The 20,536-nt window shown below is 38.6% G+C and overlaps 2 protein-coding genes across 4 annotated transcripts in view; both read left to right on the top strand.

Annotated features, from left to right (window-relative positions):
- Positions 1-553: 553 nt before the first annotated feature.
- UEVLD (UEV and lactate/malate dehyrogenase domains) lies at positions 554-17,202 on the top strand. Of its 2 annotated transcripts, XM_083379451.1 has the most exons (12): positions 554-741; positions 2,652-2,736; positions 3,647-3,712; positions 5,224-5,387; positions 6,079-6,214; positions 8,548-8,666; positions 10,143-10,248; positions 10,793-10,963; positions 13,057-13,230; positions 14,159-14,237; positions 14,497-14,620; positions 15,915-17,202. In XM_083379451.1, exons 1-12 carry the CDS (start codon positions 700-702, stop codon positions 16,077-16,079), a joined length of 1,431 nt encoding a protein of 476 aa, XP_083235577.1. In that variant the 5' UTR covers positions 554-699; the 3' UTR covers positions 16,080-17,202. The 2 variants fall into 2 exon arrangements, with proteins under 2 accessions (XP_083235577.1, XP_083235578.1); XM_083379452.1 differs by lacking the exon at positions 10,793-10,963.
- A 1,451-nt stretch (positions 17,203-18,653) lies between these two features.
- Positions 18,654-20,536, top strand: part of TSG101 (tumor susceptibility 101) — a 37,229-nt gene continuing 35,346 nt past the window's right edge. For both annotated transcript variants that reach the window (XM_083362153.1, XM_083362152.1), the window contains exon 1: positions 18,654-18,817. In XM_083362153.1, coding sequence (XP_083218279.1) covers positions 18,776-18,817 — 42 coding nt within the window. In that variant the 5' untranslated portion in view covers positions 18,654-18,775. The remainder of the gene's footprint in view (positions 18,818-20,536) is intronic.

Genomic DNA, 20,536 nt, shown 5'->3' with positions numbered 1-20,536 from the left:
GTTGTTAAGTTAGGGACACTATTATTAAGTGAATCTGGCTTCCCCATTGATTTTGTCGGAAAGTCACAAAAGGGGGATGACATGACTCCAGGACACTGCAAGTTATACATATGAGTCAATTGCAGAGTTTGAAGTTTGATCACATGACCATGAGGATGCTGCAAAGGTTGGAAGTCTGCAAAATGGTCCGGAGTCACTTTTTTCAGTGCCATTGTAACTCTGAACGGTCATTAAACGAACTGCTATAAGTTGAGAACTACCTGTATATTATTTTACAGCTCAGCCAGACTCTTTTAAACACGAGTATCTCTTTCAGGGGTAGCTGTCGCAGGGGAAAATGCTATGCCAATAAATGTCCTTTAATTAGGGCTCATATGCAGTTCGTCTAGCGAAGAATGCCACAGGGGAACGATTCCCAGTTTGACTCGAGCAAAGATAGCTCAAAGAGCTGGATCCCCGCTCTGACGTTCTGTACGGCCACCTGAGCCACAGTCTGACTTTTCAGCATTCCCAGGAGGAGATCTGCGCGTAGCTGCTTCTCCTACCTGAGCAGCGCGAAGACGCGCCCCTCAAGCCCTGCCCTGTCCTGGCAAATTGCTCCGCTGCTTGGACCCTGCCGCTTGCCGTCTTCTCTCTCTCTCTGGCTGAGAGTAACAGGAAGCGCTGCCGGCGCCTCCGAACCTGCTGGCCGGGCGAGCCATGGAGTTCTCGGAGGAGAAGTTGCGGAAGTGGCTGAGCAAGGCAAGCGGCGAGACTGGGCGGCGGCGTTTTAGGAGCGCGAGCCAGTGGAAGCTCTGGGTTCGGCGCCCCCAATTTTGGAACGCCTTTGCTGGCTTGAAGGGAGAGGGAGCGACTACCTTTAACCCATGATTAAATCAGTGTTTTTCAAACTTGGCAGCTTTAAGACGTGTGGACTTCAACTCCCAGAATTCCTCAGCTAACACGGCTGGTTGGGGAATTTTGGGATTTGAAGTCCACACATTTTAAAGTTGCCCAGTTTGAAAAAAACACACACACATTGCATTCGATCGGGCTTCCCTTGCCCTTTCCCGCTTGATCGATTTCTTCCCGTTTGTTGGCGCATAAGCTACTGGATCTGATCTTCCCTGTTCAGCCACTGTGAATGGTGCATGCTTTTGCGCGGTTTCCTCAACCGTGCAGCATTAGGGTTTTTTTCCCCCCTTTCGGTTTCAAACCTTGTTTATTTCCTCCTTAATAATTTATGCCATCGAATCCCATCACTTTTCTCTTGTTCTGGGAATAGGAAGCGTACATTCATCATTATTATGCTAGGACAGGCATGTTTCATGTACTGTCTCTTCTATTAAGCTGATCCGATGGACCCAGGAATTAATTAGTAATTAATGAGAAAATAGCCTGTAATTCTATTGAATAAATCACAAAGGGGTGTGTATGTAATTCATTATTCATGCTGTTCTTCATGGTCCACAAATCGAAATATGAACATATCACAGAAACAGACTTTTTCTGCTCTGTCCTCATGGGGGTTATCTTTCTCTTAATCCCAGCCTGGAGCTAAGATACCTGAAAGTCCCTAGCTGTTTCTTTTTTTAAAAAAATAGACTCTTCTTAGAACTCCTTCCAAGATAGATCAAGGACATTGCTTGAGCATTATTATCTCCCACTTCATCCTGTGCCCTTTCTTCATGCCCATGCACTCTCTGCTTTGGTACCTGTGTAACAGTCAGTCAGAAGAATGGGCCTCTATTCACAAATAGCCTGACTGACTGAAGCATTGAGCTGAGTAAGGGCATGTCACTGCACATTCACAAGCTCTTAAGAGGCAACTGGCCAGATGACTAAATTCACTGTTGTAAGCCCCAACCTCATTTACCTGACTCTCCCCATCTTGTGCTAAGGAGAATGAATGATGGTTGATACCCTACTTGCAAGAGGGAGGGGAAAGAAATCTGTGGGAATCCACCAATCCTTTTCCTTAATTTGGCCTGCAGCATGTAAAGACAATGCTCTTCGCCAGCTTTGTTACTATTGCTGAGTAAGGATAGAGAACAGGACAGTTGATGCTGACATACTGTTCTGCCATCTCAGAGACTGGTGGATTGGATAGCATTCTAAAAGTGCTCTAAGCCCAAACCATAAACACTCCTTTATGGTTTAGGATAATGTTTCTTATATAATACAAACTTTGCTATGAAAAGTGTATCTTCTACTGCTTACTGCTGCTTGTAATGTCTACAATCAGAGCATGATTGGTCTGCTCATAATGTTGAAGCAAACGTGCCACAGGGCTGTGCACTGAATGTCATCATAAGAGTCTCACACAAAATAAGCTCCTGCAAGAACTAGCTACAGCACTGACTTTCTCCCTATCTCAATGTGGTCAAGTGAATTGTGACCCCTCCTCATCTCACCTGGAGTCTCCCAATCCACTTAAGTCTGCATTCCTCCTAAATTCTGTTAAAATCTTTTAATCATACAGAGATCCTGATTTTATTATCAAATCAGCCTTTCATGTCCTCTTTCCCACCTTCCCTGGGAATTTTGCTCAATGAAGAATTCCAGATGTGTGTGTTCACGGTCTTGTGCAATCTGAATTTAAACATTTTTCTTTCACGTGGCTCTGAAGTTCATGTTTAAGATGACTGAAATTGTCTTTCTTGTGTCTCCAGTATAAATTCCGGGATCTTACCATAGAAGAACTGAAACACATAAATGAGTTGTGTCCCAACGTCAGGTTCACAATGAGCACCTACAGTAAGAATTCCTGTCTGGGGATAGATACATTAATTTGCATTTTTTTAAAATTGGGGGATCTTATAAATCAAGTGAATAAATAAAAACTGAAATAAATGCTGAATATTAATATACTATAGGTGGCTATTATTTAACCACCTAAAGTATGTTCTGCATTAATATAGTAGTATAACGTGCATATTGATAGTATGTATTAGGATTTACACCCATTGTTTCCTTTGAATTATTTGGGCAGTATGCATGGGATTGCAATCTTACTGTATAATTTTCTTAATTTTTCAGCAGTTAATTGATCACTTTTATTATTCTAACTTTTACAGCAATGGCATGGTAAAGCACGTTGTATATTTAAATGTTGCTATTTTTTAATATTAGCATTCCTGTAGTTTTTGACTAGATTTTCTATAGCATTATGTTGCCTTAGGCTTAGAAAATCTATGTTTTGCTGAATTTACTTTTTATGTCCTATTGTGATGCTTTGAAATTCTATGTAATTTCTGTGTGTGTGTGTGTGTGCGCACACGTGCGTGCATGTGTGTGTGTGTGTAATGCTTTTATTTATATACCGCCTTTATTATTTTTACAAATAATTCAGGGTGGCAAACATATCTAACACGCTTTCATCCTCCTGTTTCTCCCACAACAATAAGCCTGAGAGGTGGGTTGGCCTGAGAGAGAGCGCAACTGATCCAAAGTCACCCAGCTGGCTTCCATGGCCAAGGCAGGATTTGAACTCATGGTCTCCTGCTTTCTAGCCCAGTGCCTTAATACACAGAGACACACATTTTAAAAAATTAATAAAATGAATGAGTTAACTAATTTGAAATGTTAGGAACAATACATATCACTACTAAAGAGAAATTTAAAAGGAAAGATTAAATCCCTGGTGATATAATGTTTTGAATTTCAGCTTTTAAAGATGGATCCCAGAAAGATCTTCTGAACTTTACTAATATTGTTCCAGTAAAATATCAGGGTGAGTTCAAAGAATGTTTCCTTTATATTTCTTGGTATTTGAATATTTCATTCTGAGTAATATATTATGAAATGTATTTGTATACAAAAGTTACCGTATATGTGGCTTAAATCACAGGCTATAAACAGCCTACCACTAGTATAATAAGCAGATATTAAAATAAAGCGGCTTTAGTAGCATAATCTGAAGCAAAGGGTCTGGATCAGTATGGGAAGAAATACTTTGCAACCACTCCCATCCCAGTCTACTTATTTAGGTGGATGGCTCTGATAAAATAAAAAGCAGGAATTTATAGTACAGCAGTCTGAAGTAAGAAACAAAAAGTCACATTTTCTGAGTTAGACAACTCAGTGACAGAATAATTAAGACAGTGCTAAGTGACAAAATAAGTAAACTGAATGCTGAAGTTTCTTAGCAAGAAAGTTTAAGCTATAATGGTGAAAAGAAGCGGAAAAAACAAGGAGAAAATCCGCAGCTGGCTAAGCGTGAAGCTGAAGTTGCAACAGTGGAAATAGAGGGAGATAATCTCCGTGAAGGTCAGGAGGAGATTCAGCAGCAATTGAAATAATAACAGACCTGGCACAATGCTTTAGAAGCAGGCCTTTGAAGAGGTTTGTGGATGGACTTACGCCAGAGAAAGTCCATGGATGGAATCTCAAAAAAGCAGTCCTTGGCCTGTAATTAGTACAGCAGCTATCCCAAAGCTCTAGCAATAGACTTGAGAGGAGATCATAGAGCTAGGAAAGGAAAGAGCTATCAAAAAGGTCTATCAGAGGAGGCCTACTGAAGAAGCTACCGTGGTGATGCTCCACCAAAGAAGTCCAGCAGTAGAGAGCTGCCAGATGTTATAGAGGCTGAAGCTTTCTGGAAGAGGGCAGTGGGTGATAAGAAGACCCTCAAGGGAGAGTTCACACTACAGTAGGTCCTCTTAGTTAAATAGTCTGAATAGCCAGCTCAATGACAAACCCTAGTGGTTCACAGAGGAACTACAAGGACCCCCACGTCAATCCAGGCTGGTGGGGACAACAGCATACAAACCCTGCCCCTTAGAATGCAGCCCGGGGAAGGAAGTTTATTCCCACCCCAAATCAAACTACCCTATTCATGGGACCTCCCTGGGCTTGTTATCATCTTAAACTGAATTTACAACAAATAACACCCAGTAATTATCAAGCCGGCAAATCAGTTTTCAGTATCAAAAGTTAAAAATTTAACACAAGTCCAATAGTAAATACTCACTGGATAACAAATCTTACAATTCATATGTAACATGTGCTGCAGTGTCTCTTCAGAAGAGTAGAGTTTTAACTCTCTTCCTGGAAAAATCAAAAGGAGTTAAGGAGCAGCTTTAACTTGGGGAAGGGGGACGGCAAAGCATTTCAAAGGATGGGAACTGATTTTTCCATCCATGTCATGAAGGGTTGTGGACTCTTTCTCTCTGCTAATTGAAATGAGAAGCATAATATACATGGAATCTTTGCTAAATACATTTTTATTTTGTATTTTTATAGGTAACACTTATAATATTCCAATTTGCATATGGATTTTGGATTCTTATCCTTTTACTCCACCCATTTGTTTTCTAAACCCTACTACTAACATGGGAATTTCTGTAGGAAAACATGTAGATGTCCGTGGAAGGATTTACTTGCCATATCTACAAGCCTGGAGCCATGTAAGAATTAGATAAATGCATTACATAAAGTTATTAAAGTTATTATTAAAATTTATATAAAGGTAATATACCTTACCTTTGGACCTCTCAGCAGCATGTATCATTTTCCACATATAATTAAATACATAAATATATGCAATATAAAATAAAATACAATTTATATGAATACAAAATAATTATCTTTATGCACTTAGAATGGATGGTAGGTAGTATTAGTTTTTCAGGTTACTTATCAACAAAGTCAAGTCAACCAATCTGACTCAGGAGTGGATGAAGATTTCATCCCCGAAGCATGTCTTTTTTTATCCATCCATTCTTTTTTATTTGATTTTTATTTTACTACCATTTAACCAACTGTCAGCAGGTTACAAATACAACAAAATAAAAATACAGAAATACAAAAAAGGACTGAAACTCATAAAACATACAATACGAAAGTGGTGTCACAACTCAGATGCCTCTGGAAGAACTTGGTGTCCGGCATCTTCCAAAAAGTGAAGAAGGCAAGAGCAGATCTAAAGGCGCTGAAGAAGCTTCTTGAATGAGAAGCAAAATGTCTTCAAAAGAAAAACAAGAAAATCCAAATATCTAAATTTAGTTTAGATATCTAAAGGCCTATCTTAAAATTTTACTAGAAAATGTTTGCAAATGGTATATTTGTTAATTCTAATTTCTCCTGTATTTATTACAGCCACAGTCAGAAATTATAGGGTTGTTAAAGGAAATGAGCATAAAATTTGAAGAGGAACTTCCCTTATATGCATTATCATCTTCTGATGAAGTCAGACAGATGGACCTACTTTCTTATATAACAAAAATTGTTGAAGGTATTCATCTTTCCTGGAAACTTCTTATCTGGAATTCATGTGCATAATTCATAATATCTTGGTAATTTTGTTTTGTATTTTCCTGGAAGAGTCCAAATCAGTAAGTTATTACATTATAGCAGCAAAGCATAGGATCCGGATCAGGTGTATTCAACCCGCAGCCAAAGGGCTGCACGAGACCCTGGACAGCTAGTAATATTGCCCTAAAAGATCATAACTATTAATATTATGTGATTTTTAGTGATAGTTATATATAATCTTAACTATATTTATGTGCAGCCCAAAACCATTCTTTTTCACTCAAGGCAGCCCAGGCAAGTCAAAAGGTTGGACATGCCAGATCTAGAACAAATTTGGCACAATGGAAAGCCTTTCTTTTATTAGACTTTGGTCCTTTTAGTGTGAACTGGAAATAGTTAATCAAGGAATCCAAGGACTCTTGAGTTACTACTGGTATATTTATTAGAAGGAAATTTTAAGATACACAAGAGCTCCAGCAAATACTTTCAAATGACATACCTATGTATAGGCAATGTTTTGAAAGTATGGCAATCTGTGTTTTTTCATTGTTATGGTAATTCCTATTTCTTTATCTCCGTAAAAAATATCTCAAAGGCTTCTTGGTCCAACTTCTTCTCTCCATTTTCAAGCTACTACTGAGCCAGCACTTATGAATGCACTGTCCAGTATCAGGCAGGACATTTAGAGAGTTTGTGGATGGCATGTAGGATGGTTGGTGTTCTCTATAAGCTATTTTTAAACACCAGCTGCCTGCAATTAGTGCAGGTTCGCATCCCACCAGGCTCAAGGTTGACTCAGCCTTCCATCCTTCCGAGATAGGTAAAATGAGGACCCAGATTGTTGGGGGCAATTAAGCTGACTTTGTAATAATGCCGCTTGGGGTGTGTGTGAAAGCCCTAATAAGCAGGCATATACATAGAATGAAGGCTACTGCTAAGCTTGTAAGCCGCCCTGAGTCTTTGGAGAAGGGTGGGATATAAATGGAATTAAAATAAAAAATAAAAAAATAAAGGCAATGTGAATGTAATCACATAAACAGGATGATGGACACTGAGCATCAAAAGCTTGTTGGTTACCACACCAAAGTTTATAACTGAGCTGCCCAATTTCTTTATTACTAGAGTTACTAGTGGGTTCCCTCGGTATCTAAGAGTTCAAAGGCAGGCAGAGCTTTGGCATATGTAGAATGTTTTATGCATAAGGGTGTAGAGTTGTTTAACTCCCATACCTGTTCATTGTCTCTGCCTGTAATAAAACTATGGTGTAACACCTCAAAAAATTCCTCTGGAAAAATAGGCTAATTTAGAAATGGAAATCCCAGTTCAGGTAGTCCTTGACCTACAACCACAATTGAGCCCCAAATTCCTGTTGTTAAGTGAGACATTTGTTAAGTGAGTTTTGCTTCATTTTAGGACCTTTCCTGCCACAGTTGTTAAGTGAATCGCTGCAGTTGATAAATTAGTAACACGGTTGTTAAGTAAATCTGGCTTCCCCATTGATTTTGCTTGTCCAAAGATTGCAAAAAGTGATTATGTGACCTTGGGACACAGCAATGGTCGCAAGTGTGAACCAGTTGCCAAGCATCAGAATTTTGATCACATAAGCATAGGGATGCTACAAAGGTCGTAAGTGTGCAAAATGGTCATAAGGCATTTTTTTCAGTGCCGCTGGAACTTTGAACGGTCACTAAATGAACCGTTGTAGGTCAAGAACTACCTGTATTGTGCACTACTAGAAAGAAAGGAACAAATGGCAAATCGCAGAAATGGGTTCTGTAGAACAAAATTCATTAATCCCATATAGTTTCTGAAAAATTAAGGACACATCAGTTTCGTTTCTTAAATCTGCTGCGCCTAGGACCAAGCTATAAGTGTATTTTTGAGTTTGGTATTGCTTGTATCGATCAAATGTTTGTGTAACGAACAGTTGGAGTGGAATAATAGCCTTTGCCAAATTGGAAACCTACAGAAAGGGAAGTCTTTGCCCTTCCTACAGCTTGGATTGGAATCAGATCTTGTGTGGGAACAAATATGCCTTTAGTTTCAACAATATTTCTCTTTTTGGCTGGGCAAAAAAAAATCATGTTGCAATCCTTTGCGTGTTATCTGGGGGATAAGGTAAATAGAACACAGCAAACATACCTTTAAGTAAACATCCGTGCATAGGATTTGTTTGGATAACATTTTTTTTATTTTTCAAATACCATAATTAAAGTTAACCAGACCAAGGAATTTTTTAAAATTATTTTCATCGAGCATCAGCATTTATGATGATGCCTATTTGTTTATATAAATAAAGTGATTCCTTTTTAGGTGAAAACAATGGACAATCAAAGGGAGAAGGAAAGAAAAATGATGGAGATTTACGCAAAGTTACAATAGTTGGGGCTGGAGATCTGGGCCTTGCTTGTATTTTGGCTATTTCAGCAAAGGTATGCACTTTATACAGAGTTACTGCTATGCTCATTTCTTTAATACATTTTTATTGTAATAAAATAATTGGGGGAGGGAATACTTGGGACCATATTCACAGAATATGTTCACCATAAATGGTCCAGCAAACGGCCCTCCAACGACTGGTAAGCCTCCACCCCCATGCTACCATGAAGGCAGCCACCCTCAGTCCCCCAGCATCGCCCTCAGCCCCTGGCCTCTCCGAACATGTGAAGGGAGGCGTGCCATTCCTGTTGGATGGTCCCAGTTCCAACTCCTCTTCCTCCAAACCGGGCTCCAATGGGGCCATGACAGTGTCAATCCATGGAATATCATCACGAAGATTCATCCGTGAGGGGAAAAACATTCAAAACCCAGGTTTTGGTATGAAACTCGTGATTACAGTCTTGGTATTATTCACATGGATTTCCGTGAACCTGTCACCATTATTATTGTTGCAACACTCCAGACTTTGAAATAACAGTTAAGTGGAGTTCAGAAGCTCCAGAAGGGAATTTTTTTGCAACATGACAACTCTAGGCTTCACACCTCACTAGTCACTAAAGAGGTAAAGGTAATTCTCACTCTCATACACAATCCGACATGCAGTCTGAACCTGGTGCCATGCAACTTCACCTTTTCCCAAAATTGAAGAAATGCTTTTATGGACATGTGTTTGATTCAAATGGAAAGAACTGTCAGGATCAAGTTGAAGAAAGTTCTTTTGTGACAACTTTAAGAAATGTGTCAAGTGTGTAATGGATAGTGGTGATAATATGGACAAGTAGGTACAGGTAACAAAAGATTTCATTTCGAGTTTATGTTCCTTGTATTAAAATATCTCTATTTAAACTAAAGTTATGAAAGTGGAGACATTACATTTAATTCAACCATCTTATCTTCAAAGTATCATTGATATTGAGGTTTATTTATTTAAAATAGAAATTAGACACAAGGCATTTCATTAGTAGTAGAACAGATGTCTCCAACCTTTCTGGGCTCGTGGCCCGGAGGGAAGGAGAGCAGCTTTGCAAATTGGCGAGCGTACACGTGCACCGCTAACAGGGCTGCACGGCACTAGTGGCCCCGTTCGCACACGGGTGTATGCTGTAGCACCGTGTGCATGTACAAAAGGCTAGGCACACCTTCCCCCACGGTGGCTAGTGGCCCCAATTTTTAAATACGTGGTTTTGTTGCCAATGCTTAAAAGGTGCTTTTACTGCAGACATTTTTTTCATGTAATCGCAGAATAAATACTTCTGAACTCAGTATAATTTTTGATTAGATGCATTAGGATTTCATTTTTACCTTCTTTTTAGTTTTAATTAGACGTTGATATTTTTTTAAAAAATAGCTGCTTAACTTTTTGAACTGTTAGTTCTTGTTGGATTGAATCCCACAGCATTCTTCTCGGAAGACAATTCATATTTGCTTTGATAAAAAATATTTTTTTTCTTTCTTTTGTATCAATGTAGGATGTTGCTGACAAGGTGGTTGTTTTGGACTGCTCAGAATCTACCGTGAAAGGAGGAACAATGGACCTAGAAATCTTTGACTTGCCAAAGGTGGAAATTAGTCGAGGTAGTGTTACAGTATATAGTGTCCTCTAGCAATATTGCAAACTGAAGTATGCGCCTGCTCAGCAGGGTGCAAACATTTTTGGAAGCTTCTTTCACTTCAGTTCTTCAGTCTTGTGCATAGATTGTACTGTGTGGATAATCCTACATGCATGTACTTATCCCAGAGCTCAGCAAATACAGACAAAGCATATTCAGTTAATTACGTATATGAAACATTAATGTGTGCTATATTCTTTCTGAGATTTTTATCTACAATCCAAAAAGGGCAGAATGTAGCCAGGGTTATGTATAAAGAGACATTACTACATAATAAACTGAATTCTCTATGGCTTTTTGCTATTAGTTCAACTTCAGTAGTATTAGTAAAAATTCCTCTATTAACTATATAAGCGGGAAGTGGCTGGAAGTGATATGTTTGCCTATTTATCTCAAGTCAGGAAAATGGGCCATGTATTATCATCAATTTAATTTTTTTTTTAAAAAAATGTCATTCTGGAAAATGAGATATATTCAACAATGGATGGCAATTCTTTATATCTCTGTAGATTTTTCTGTGTCAGCGGACTCAAAATTGGTGGTGCTTACAGTTAATTTTTTAGGCAATGCTCAATCCTACCTGGAGGTTGTACAGAGCAATGTGGAATTGTTCAGAGGCATTATTCCATCAATAGCTCATTATAGTCAACACAGTGTACTGCTTGTTGCTTCTCAACCAGGTACTGTATGGCAAAAGTTAATATAATTGTATGAGGTTTCAATCACAAGATATGATTTGCAATTGATATTATTTTTTTTGACATCTTCTTAATGAGGATTAGGAGGTATGTTATTTTGTCATAATTCTTAACCATAAAATAACTGTATCAAGCATTAGGTCATTTTTTTAAAAAAAAATCTGGTTGTTTTATTTTGTACTACATAATGAACTGGTTATTGGGAATTTCCTTTTAAGCAATTTAAAAACTTTAGTGGTTTTTTCTCATTACAAATATTGTATAAAGTTTGTGTGATTTGTTGCATGATTCAATTCCGTTGCTTATCTCCAAACAGCAAGGTAGTAACAGGATTACAAATCTTTTAAAATAACAAAACTACACAAACACAAGCAGGAAAATAAAGAACAGAAACATGGCATACCACTTAGAAAAAAAAATCAACCTAATTTGTTAACACCTTAACTATATTGGTATAATCATTCTTTCTGTTATGTACATATACAGAAAGTGAACACTGACAATCCAAGGCTGTAAAGATGGAGTTGTGCTATTTTTCTAACGTTAAAGAGTAACATTGAGGAGTAATATTTTTGCTGCTTTCCCTGCTTAATAAATCCATAAATCCATATTACTTGTAGTCAGTCATCAGTTTTGGTTTTGGTACATGCAGTTTAGTACATGCAGTTCAGTTCATATATTTAAATCACGCTGATCTTTGTAATATTACCGTATATTAAAAACCTAAGGTTATTAAGTCAAAATAAAACAATGATAGGATAAGCCCGTATCTCATCAATAAATGTTTTTTTTTACCATTTTTGTACTTACAGCCAGTCTTTTCAAATATTTTCTGGGTGTTTAATATTGTAAAGATGGAACTTTACAATTTTGGCAACCATAAAAATGTATTTACATAATTATGTAAATTCTGGAAAGAATAATTTACAAATACAACGTTATAGGAACAGATCTTGCTATTTGGAACCTAACTAGGACCAATTACCATGAGCTCTATTCAGGTCATCCATAGAAGGTAGTATAGATAGTTGATAGATAGATAGATAGATAGATAGATAGATAGATAGATAGATAGATAGATAGATAGATAGATATAGCGTTGGTGTGGATACAAAAGGAGCAGGGCTTTAATTGCATCATTGTAACAAAACATACTGACTTTTTGACTCCCTATGGATGTTGTTGGCTCTGCTAAGCATATATTGTTGTGCTTGCTTTGGTCTGTGTGTGCAGACGTTTGGGTCAATGTTGACTCTCGGTGACTGACTGCATATGTTCCAACAGTTTCTTGGCAAGATTTTGGAAGAGGTTTTACGTTGCATTTTTTTGCTTGCTATTGTAGAGGAATATAATTAAAAACGACTCCCCCCCCAGTAACAGAAGCAATGGACAAAACATAATTGCTGTTTTCCAAATTATATGAGATACATCTAATAGTTGACATAAGGGCTGCATTAGCTTCTCAGAGGTCTCCAAGGAGACTCTCTCTCCAGTTCTGAGTTCAGTAGAAGATTCCAATCTGTAGCTCAGGGTGCAGTCCTAGCTGTTCTCTGAGCTTGGTTGCTTGTTTGCAGATATTTCATTACTTGTCTAGGTACTATCATCAGTGCTGTTTGCTCCCTGTTTAGTTCGCAGAGTCTCATCTGTGTTTTAAATGAGAATGGGTGAAGATAAACCTCAATAGTTTGTCTGATAAATAATACTAAACTTTCACATCTTTTCTCCAACACAATCTAATCTTAATATGTGATTAAAGCTTTCCTTATGCAGGAAACCCTGACCTTTTATTAATACCCTGCAGCTGTTCACAGAGAAATAGTAAAACCTCTGATTCCTCAGCAATCATATAAATGAACAGATGTATGTGCTTTACTGTATGGCAACCCATTCCACTTCCATCTAATCCCAAACTGTTGCCCGAACAACAGTGTAGTTTTTCTTCAGCTTAAAAATGGAATTTAAATACCAAAGTTGTTAAAGTTCAGTAATATTTACAGGACACTTTATGCCACTATTTTATATTGTTTTACAATATAATTGTCCATTTTCTTAATATGTTTTTAACACAAGTACAGTAGAAATAATGACCTATGTGTCGTGGAAGCTGAGTGGATTTCCTAAAAGCAGAGTTATTGGAATTGGTTGCAATTTGGATTCAGCAAGATTCCAACACGTTATTACAAATCTGTTGAAAGCCCAAAGCAAAAGTAAAGACAATTGGATTATTGGTGAACAAGGAGAAAATAAAGGTAAAATTGTGAACTACTGTAAGACTTAGGAATCTACTTTTTAGATTTTTTCCCCCTTTTTGAATTAGAACACAAATGAGCTCTTTTATATTTGTTTGAGAAAACACTGAAATTTATGCTAAAGATTCAATTTTAAAAATGGAAAATGTTAAAGTAGTCCTTGTTTAGTTATCACAATTGGGACTAGCAACTTGGTCATTAAACAAAGCCATCACTAAATGGGAATTCATGTGACTGCAACTATGCTTTCATTTTCTTCACTTCTTCACCCTTTGGAATGCACACCCAGGTCCTGGGATAATTAGCAAGAAGGAATTAACATTTGTATTTACCTTCATTGGAGAGGAAGAGAATACAAGAGAGTAAACAGACACAGCACTGTTTAAACAATCTCTCCTGTGCCTGACCCAGTTTTTCTCTCCTTCCTTCACAAAGAGATTGGAGAGGAGGAGATTACAAGAGAGTAAAAGGCACGCAATGGGAAATACACTGGATGTTTGCCAGCACATTCCTTTTGATGTGTATTCTCTTGCTTACTCTCTTATGATTCTTCCTTAATCTTTCTGCTCCTCAAGGGGGGAAAAGATAAATAATGGGACCAAATGACATATTCTGATTATAATGGTGATCACATGACTGAGGGACACTGCAAAGATTGTAAATACAGGATTGCAGAGTTATTTTTTCATCACCATTATAACTTCAAATGGTTGCTGCAAATGGGCAAGGCAATTGGTAAGCGAAGTGTACAAGTAAAACATTTGTCAACTTCTGCTTTATAATAGCTAATAGGAGAAATTAGAGGGAGTATTGTACCTCTATTAGCATGACATGATGGACTACAAAGTACATAGGTTAAAAACAGAGTCATGTTATCTAACTATCCAAATGTTTGAAAAAGAAAATTAATTACAATTGTCTTATACAGTGGCAGCATGGAGTTCTAATTCAGTGATAAACCATCCTGGTGATAAGTTAACAAATGATCAACAGATATTGACTAACAGGTAAAACATCTATCCCTCTACCTATTTAGTAGCAAATGACACTTATTTTAATGAGATTTCTATATAGGTTGGTATAGAATTTTAGCCTAAATATAAATGTTCACTTGTATCTGAGTAGCAAAATCTATGCTATTTAACTATAAAACATTTGTACTTGAGCATAACAACAGTTCTGGTGAAAATATGTGGTTATTAAAAAGAATATATTGCTGGTTAGAAAAGTCTCTTTTAAGTCTTAAATGTTTTTTTTTGTATTTAGAGCCATGGAAATTCTGAAAGGAAAAGGCCAAAGGTCTTGGTCTGTTGGTCTGTCAATAGCTGATCTGACTGACACTATATTGAATGATAAAAGGAAAATACATTCTGTGTCAACCACAGTGAAGGTAAGCAGGAAACTGATTTTACTTTTATTTATTTATTTTATTTGTATACCGCCCTTCTCCCGAAGGACTCAGGGCGGTGAACAGGGCAGTACATATTAAAAGACAAAATACAAAAATTAAAAAAGATTAAACAAAATGCCCACGAATAAGTTAAAACACATTAAAAAAGTAGGTTAAAACACATTAATAAAACTCAACCCCATCCCATCAGGCCAGGCCAGCTTGTTCGAAGAGGTAAGTTTTTAGATCGCGCCGGAAGGAGCGGAGGTCAGGCGCCATCCGGAGCTCGACCGGAAGATGGTTCCATAAATCTGGCGCGCCCACAGAGAATGCCCTCCCCCTGGGGACCACCAGTCGGTATTCTTTGACCGGTGGCACCCTGAGGAGGCCCTCTCTGTGGGAGCGTACTGGGCGGAGGGAAGTTGACGCCGGCCGCAGGTGCTCCCCAAGGTACTTTTGAAGTAGACTGAGTATTAGTCTATAGATGACAAAAACCATAAGAAGAATGGAAAACAGATTATGAATCTACAGGTCCCCTTGACTTTGGCAGGAGGATACCTGGCTAACCATTTCTTTTTGTCCTACCCATCCCATAGCAGAGGCCAGCTGATTTTGGGTTTCTCTGATCCAACGTGGAAATATTGTTTTCAACTTTCACTTGACAAAAAATTTGCTAGTTTCATGGTTTGTGTTGCTACAGCGGCCATCATGGTGGCACCAGGAATTAGTCCAGCACCTTTTCATTCCAGGTGTCAAAGCTCTTCTTTGTTGGTTGTTATCAGCTTCCTTTTACAGCTATATTTTTACTTTTAAAAAATACTTAATAAAAGTTGAAAATACAATTCTAACACTTTTAACAGAGTAAATTATATTTCCCAGCAATAAAGGTCAGACACTAACATGATCAAGTCTTTTTGCTGGCTTACTTCAGTCATACCTTTTGATAACTAATATGGTTTAAAAAACCAATGTGATTTAAAGCAGAACATGTTCACTTTTGTTTTGTGGTTTGTATGCTGTAAAGCACTTGAAATACTGTAATTCCAGACAATCACGAAGTAAGAGCAAAGAATTAGTTTCTCTACCTCTTTGCTGCCATTAGTGTCAATCTGGGATTTTACAGCTCAGATAAAAACACATCTATTTTGTGCAATTACTTGCAAGCTGATTTAATCTTACAAGTATTTATGACTGGCATATGTAGAATATAAGCCCCAAATGCCTTAAACTTTATATACCTTTGGTAAAATCCAGATACATATAAAAGTATTATGTCCATGTTTTTTTTTCCTAGGGGTGTTATAATATAAACAGTGAAGTATTTTTAAGTATGCCTTGTGTACTTGGAATCGGTGGTGTAATTGAAATGATGAAGACTGTGGAAGAAGATAAAGTAGTTGAAAAACTTCAAACCAGTGCTTCATCTGTCAGTGACCTTCAACAGCAACTGAAGCTCTGACTACCAGGGAACCATAGATTTTTGTTCTTAAAATGTTTGAGATTTGCAGAAAAAGTATTAATGACCAACTGGGTCCAATATCAAATTCTCACAGTGTGGAAACGTCTGTGAATATTGTAACTAAAGGTAGATAAAAACAATTAGGTTAAGGAAGGTATTACTGTTTGGCCATGGCGGTACTTGTAAGATGTTTCCTAATCATGAACTACAGTACTGTACTTCTTTGCCTTTTCCTCATCATGTTGTGCCCTTCAATCCAACTGTTCTCTAAAGTAATTTTTTATTTCAATCAGAGATGTCACGCAGTCAGAGGTAATATAGATTGTTATATCCCATACACTATTGACTGTATTCAGATAATATACATTTCTTAGAAAGAAGCAGCAGCATAATAGATTTGTCTAAAATCATTGTTCACTATTCAACTGATATTTATGTTTTTTAAAAACATTTACACTACCAAATCAGTCATCTTTAGTTGATATTATATTGCACAAATATTACTTTAGGCTCAATATGTCTAAATATAGTTTTCAAAGTGTTCACTATTCAACTGATATTTATGTTTTTTAAAAACATTTACACTACCAAATCAGTCTTTAGTTGATATTATATTGCACAAATATTACTTTAGGCTCAATATGTCTAAACAGAGTTTTCAAAGTGTTCTGTATAGATTCTAAAGTTTTATGGAAAACTTGGACGAAGGCTGTTAAAAATATTAGTATATTACATTGCTGCACTATTGACTACCAAGACGCAGAGGGAAAACAGGATTCTCTCTATTTTAGGCATAGGATGTGCTTTGTTATTCTCCTTTATCACATCCTAAGACTAAGGAGGCCCTACAAAGTACTGTTTCTCTTGATTCATGCTCCTGGAAAACAACATATACATGCACTATTCATTATTATGCAGTAGTTAGGTTTTAATGTTGCTGCTCAGTTCTAATATTGCACTAAGCTTTTAGCAGTACAAAAAGATTTGCTACGCTAAATTTAATAAAATGTTATTGTGTGATTATGTATGCCTATAATGATTTTTACCATTTTTGCTTATTTTTCTAAAAATTACAATATGGAAAAAACTTGTCAACAAGATATAAATAAAGCTAATGGTATCTCATGTACATCTTTTGCTCTACATTGTATGTGTCATGGTTCCGATTGATGAAACCCATCAAAAGAAAATGGCTGCATTTCCAGCTCTAATATCCAATGTTTGCCGCACTGACAGTATGATCTTCAGAGCTAAAGATTTAATGAGGAAGTGATGCACAATTTTATGGGTGCATTACTGGTATTTGAATCAGCAACTTTGATTGAGGAGCTAAAAGTGGCACCCTGTCCTCCATTTTTTCCCTTCAACTCTCTAAAATAGATTAGATGTAGGAGAGAGACTGGCCAAGTTGGGGGTGGGTGGGTGAGAATCAAACAGGGACTTAGTCTAGAGGGTGAAGTCTGACACACAGACACACCTCTTGAATAGATGGATGGATAAACCTTTATTGTCATTTTTTACTGTGGGCATAATGAAATTTAGTTGCTTGTTCTCAAAGTGTACACATATATAACACACATTTAAACATACTATATACAACATATGTAAAGAATGCTGTTGAACCTTATCTCACCCAGGTGCAATCTGAAGTTTCCTGCGTATGGGCCTGAGCAATAAAACAGCTAACTTAACTTTTCAAGTATGGGTCTGGTTGTTTGCGCCTGGCAATAAATAAGTTAAGAGAATAGGACCGTCACTAATCAATCAGAATAGAGCTGGAAAGAACCTTGGAGGTCATCTAGTCCAACCCCCTGCTCAGGCAGGAAACCCTATACCATTTCAGGCAAATGGCTGTCCAGTCTCTTCTTAGAAACTTCCAGTGTTGGAGCATTCACCACTTCTGGAGGCAGGTTGTCCAACTGGTTAATTGTTCTATCAGGAAGTTTCTCCTTAGTTCTAGGTTGCTTCTCTCCTTGACTAGTTTCCATCCGTTGCTTCTTGTCCTGCTTTCAGGTGCTTTGGAGAATAGCTTGACTCCCTCTTCTTTGTGGCAGCCCCTGAGATATTGGAACTCTGCTATCATGTCACCCCTCACCCTTCTCTTCGTTAAACTACACATACCCAATTCCAGCAACCGTTCCCTATATGTTTTAGCCTCCAGTCCCCCAATCCTCTTTGTTGCTTTCTGAAGGCAAGCCTTTCCACTGGTTAACTGTTCTCACAATTAGGAAGTTCACCGAATAGTTGTTGTTTTCTAGGACTAGAATCTCTTTCTGCTTTTAGTCACCCTTAGTGATTATCATAGCATAGCCCATTTCGATCCAGTTATCTACAACCCAGAACAGGCTGGAAAATCGGATCGCCCGGCCATCCTCTCTATGATGTGGCTTTGCAGAGGGGCTAAACTCAAAACTCTATTACTATTTACGCTGGTCGGCTTGGCGGGGGGGCGGGAGAGAGAGAGAGAGAGAGAGAGAGAGAGAGAGAGAGAGAGTGTGTGTGTGTGTGTGTGTGTGTGTGTGTGTGTGTTAGGCGCCGGAAGTGACGTTTCGCGGTATCGCCGATCGGAAACGGATCGCGGAGGCTTTCGGAAGCGGAGCTCGGGCAAGGCTCTCGTCCGTCCGGGAGTTAGAGTAGCGGGAGGAGGTCGTAGAGGTAGCGCGACCAAGGGAGGGACCGCCGCCACCACCGCCAGCATGGCCTTGCCCGACAGTCAGCTGAAGAAAATGCTTGCTAAGGTAAACCGCCAGCCTGCTCCTGAACCGTCTTTCTCAAAGCAGCCTTGAGTCGGCTGAGCCCAGTCGCCCCCTTTGAAGGCCTCTGCCCGGTTTCTTTGCGGCAGAGCAAAAAAGCAGAAGCGTCCTCCCTTTGGAGACGGGGGATCCTTCCCAGGCGTTAGCCCAGGGGTAGGCAACCTCGGCTCTTTTATGACTCGTGGACTTCAACTCCCAGAATTCCTGAGTCAGCTAGGCTGACTCAGGAATTCTGGGAGTTGAAGTCCACGAGTCATAAAAGAGCCGAGGTTGCCTACCCCTGCGTTAGCCTTTCACTTTTCTCTCTTTCACTGACAGTGCTTGCCGCTTCCTCGTCAGAGACCAGCTTTTGCACCCACAAATAAAAAGTGACTAAACCTTGGGAGCCTTACCTGTTCCAACAGTCAGCTCTAAATTCAACACGACTAGCCGCTGGCCTTTCTCTGCAAGCCTTTGCTTGGTTTGCCTTTTCCAAGTTTTCAGTTAGTCTCCCCTTGTTTTGTTTTGTTTCCTTTCCCCCCACCCCCACCCCCAGAAAATTTTTCCAATTAGCCGCTCCTTATTTTCGATTATTTCTTGGAAATTTGCTGCATAGTAGGGCTTAAATTAAATACAAGGAAGTAAAAATAAACTTTTTTAAAAAACTATTTTTTTCATGCATTTTGAAAGGTGAATTTGGTGTAAGAAGTTAGGCTTCTTTAACACTTTAATAAATACGTTTTTTTAATATCTGAGGGTTTCCCCCTTTTTTGATTTTCTGCCTTTTATGTGCACTCCCTATCACCTGGATTTGGTAGCGTATAAAAATCCTTATACGCCACTTTGATATAGGTTGAGAAGAGCAAATGACAATGCGTGCAAATGGCATCATGCGAATGCTGCAACTCAATGAATGTTGTCGTTTTGGCATCATCTTGGTTTGTTGTGGATGCTGCATTTTGAAGGGTTGGCAGAGAAATGTATCTAATGTGATTGTTACATATTGTATGTAGACAATGTTTATCAATATTTTATAAAGGTGGTGGATGTTTTTGTAAACCACAAGGTAACAATATGTACGTGTTTGCATACACATACTTATTTAATCCTGCTTGGTCCACAAATATAAGATTAACTGGTTTTAATATTGAGTGATATTTATTTATTTATTTTAATTTAATTCCATTTATATCCCGCCCTTCTCCGAAGACTCAGGGCGGCTTACAAGCTTAGCAGTTGAGAAAACAGACTGAAAAATTTATTAGGAAATTGTTGTGATTCTGTGCCAGCCAGTGGACCGGGCAGCTGAGTCTGGGGAATCAGAGGAGGAGGAGGAGGAGGGGCCTGGAGAGCCATCAAAATCGGAGGAAGGCTCTGATGAGCTCCAGTACTTACAGTCTGATGAAGAGCCTGGCCCCTCCACTTGTGCTCAGGCTGAGACCCAGCTGTGCTGTGAAGCTGAGTCAGATTCTGAGGACTCACAGCTGGAAGACATCATAGATGCTCACAAACGCGGACAGGCAACAAGAGCAGGACAGAGGGAGGCAATGCGGCGGCTCCAAGGGAGGAGGAGAAGGCATTGAGAAGCCACGCCTTGGGGCTGCATAATAAAAAAGGAAGGTGTGGGCGGTGCTGGTTGCCGAAGGCAACCGTTTGCAAAGGGCTCAAGTTTCATGGAATCATGTACTGTTTGCCCTGCCTGTGAACAATTCTCTGAATCGTGTT

The sequence above is a fragment of the Vipera ursinii genome (assembly GCF_947247035.1).
Source record: "Vipera ursinii genome assembly, chromosome: 1".
Lineage (NCBI taxonomy): Eukaryota > Metazoa > Chordata > Lepidosauria > Squamata > Viperidae > Vipera > Vipera ursinii.
The sequence above is the reverse complement of the archived record's forward strand: the minus strand, read 5'-3'. Positions and strand labels throughout refer to the sequence as shown.

What these genes read in the sequence shown, in the direction of transcription:
- UEVLD (XM_083379451.1), top strand. Translation starts at nt 700, where the DNA reads ATGGAGTTCTCGGAGGAGAAGTTGCGGAAGTGGCTGAGCAAG. An exon ending in TTTTGGCTATTTCAGCAAAG is followed by an intron (nt 8,667 to 10,142) that starts GTATGCACTTTA and finishes GTATCAATGTAG; the next exon opens with GATGTTGCTGACAAGGTGGT. An exon ending in AAAGGTGGAAATTAGTCGAG is followed by an intron (nt 10,249 to 10,792) that starts GTAGTGTTACAG and finishes ATATCTCTGTAG; the next exon opens with ATTTTTCTGTGTCAGCGGAC.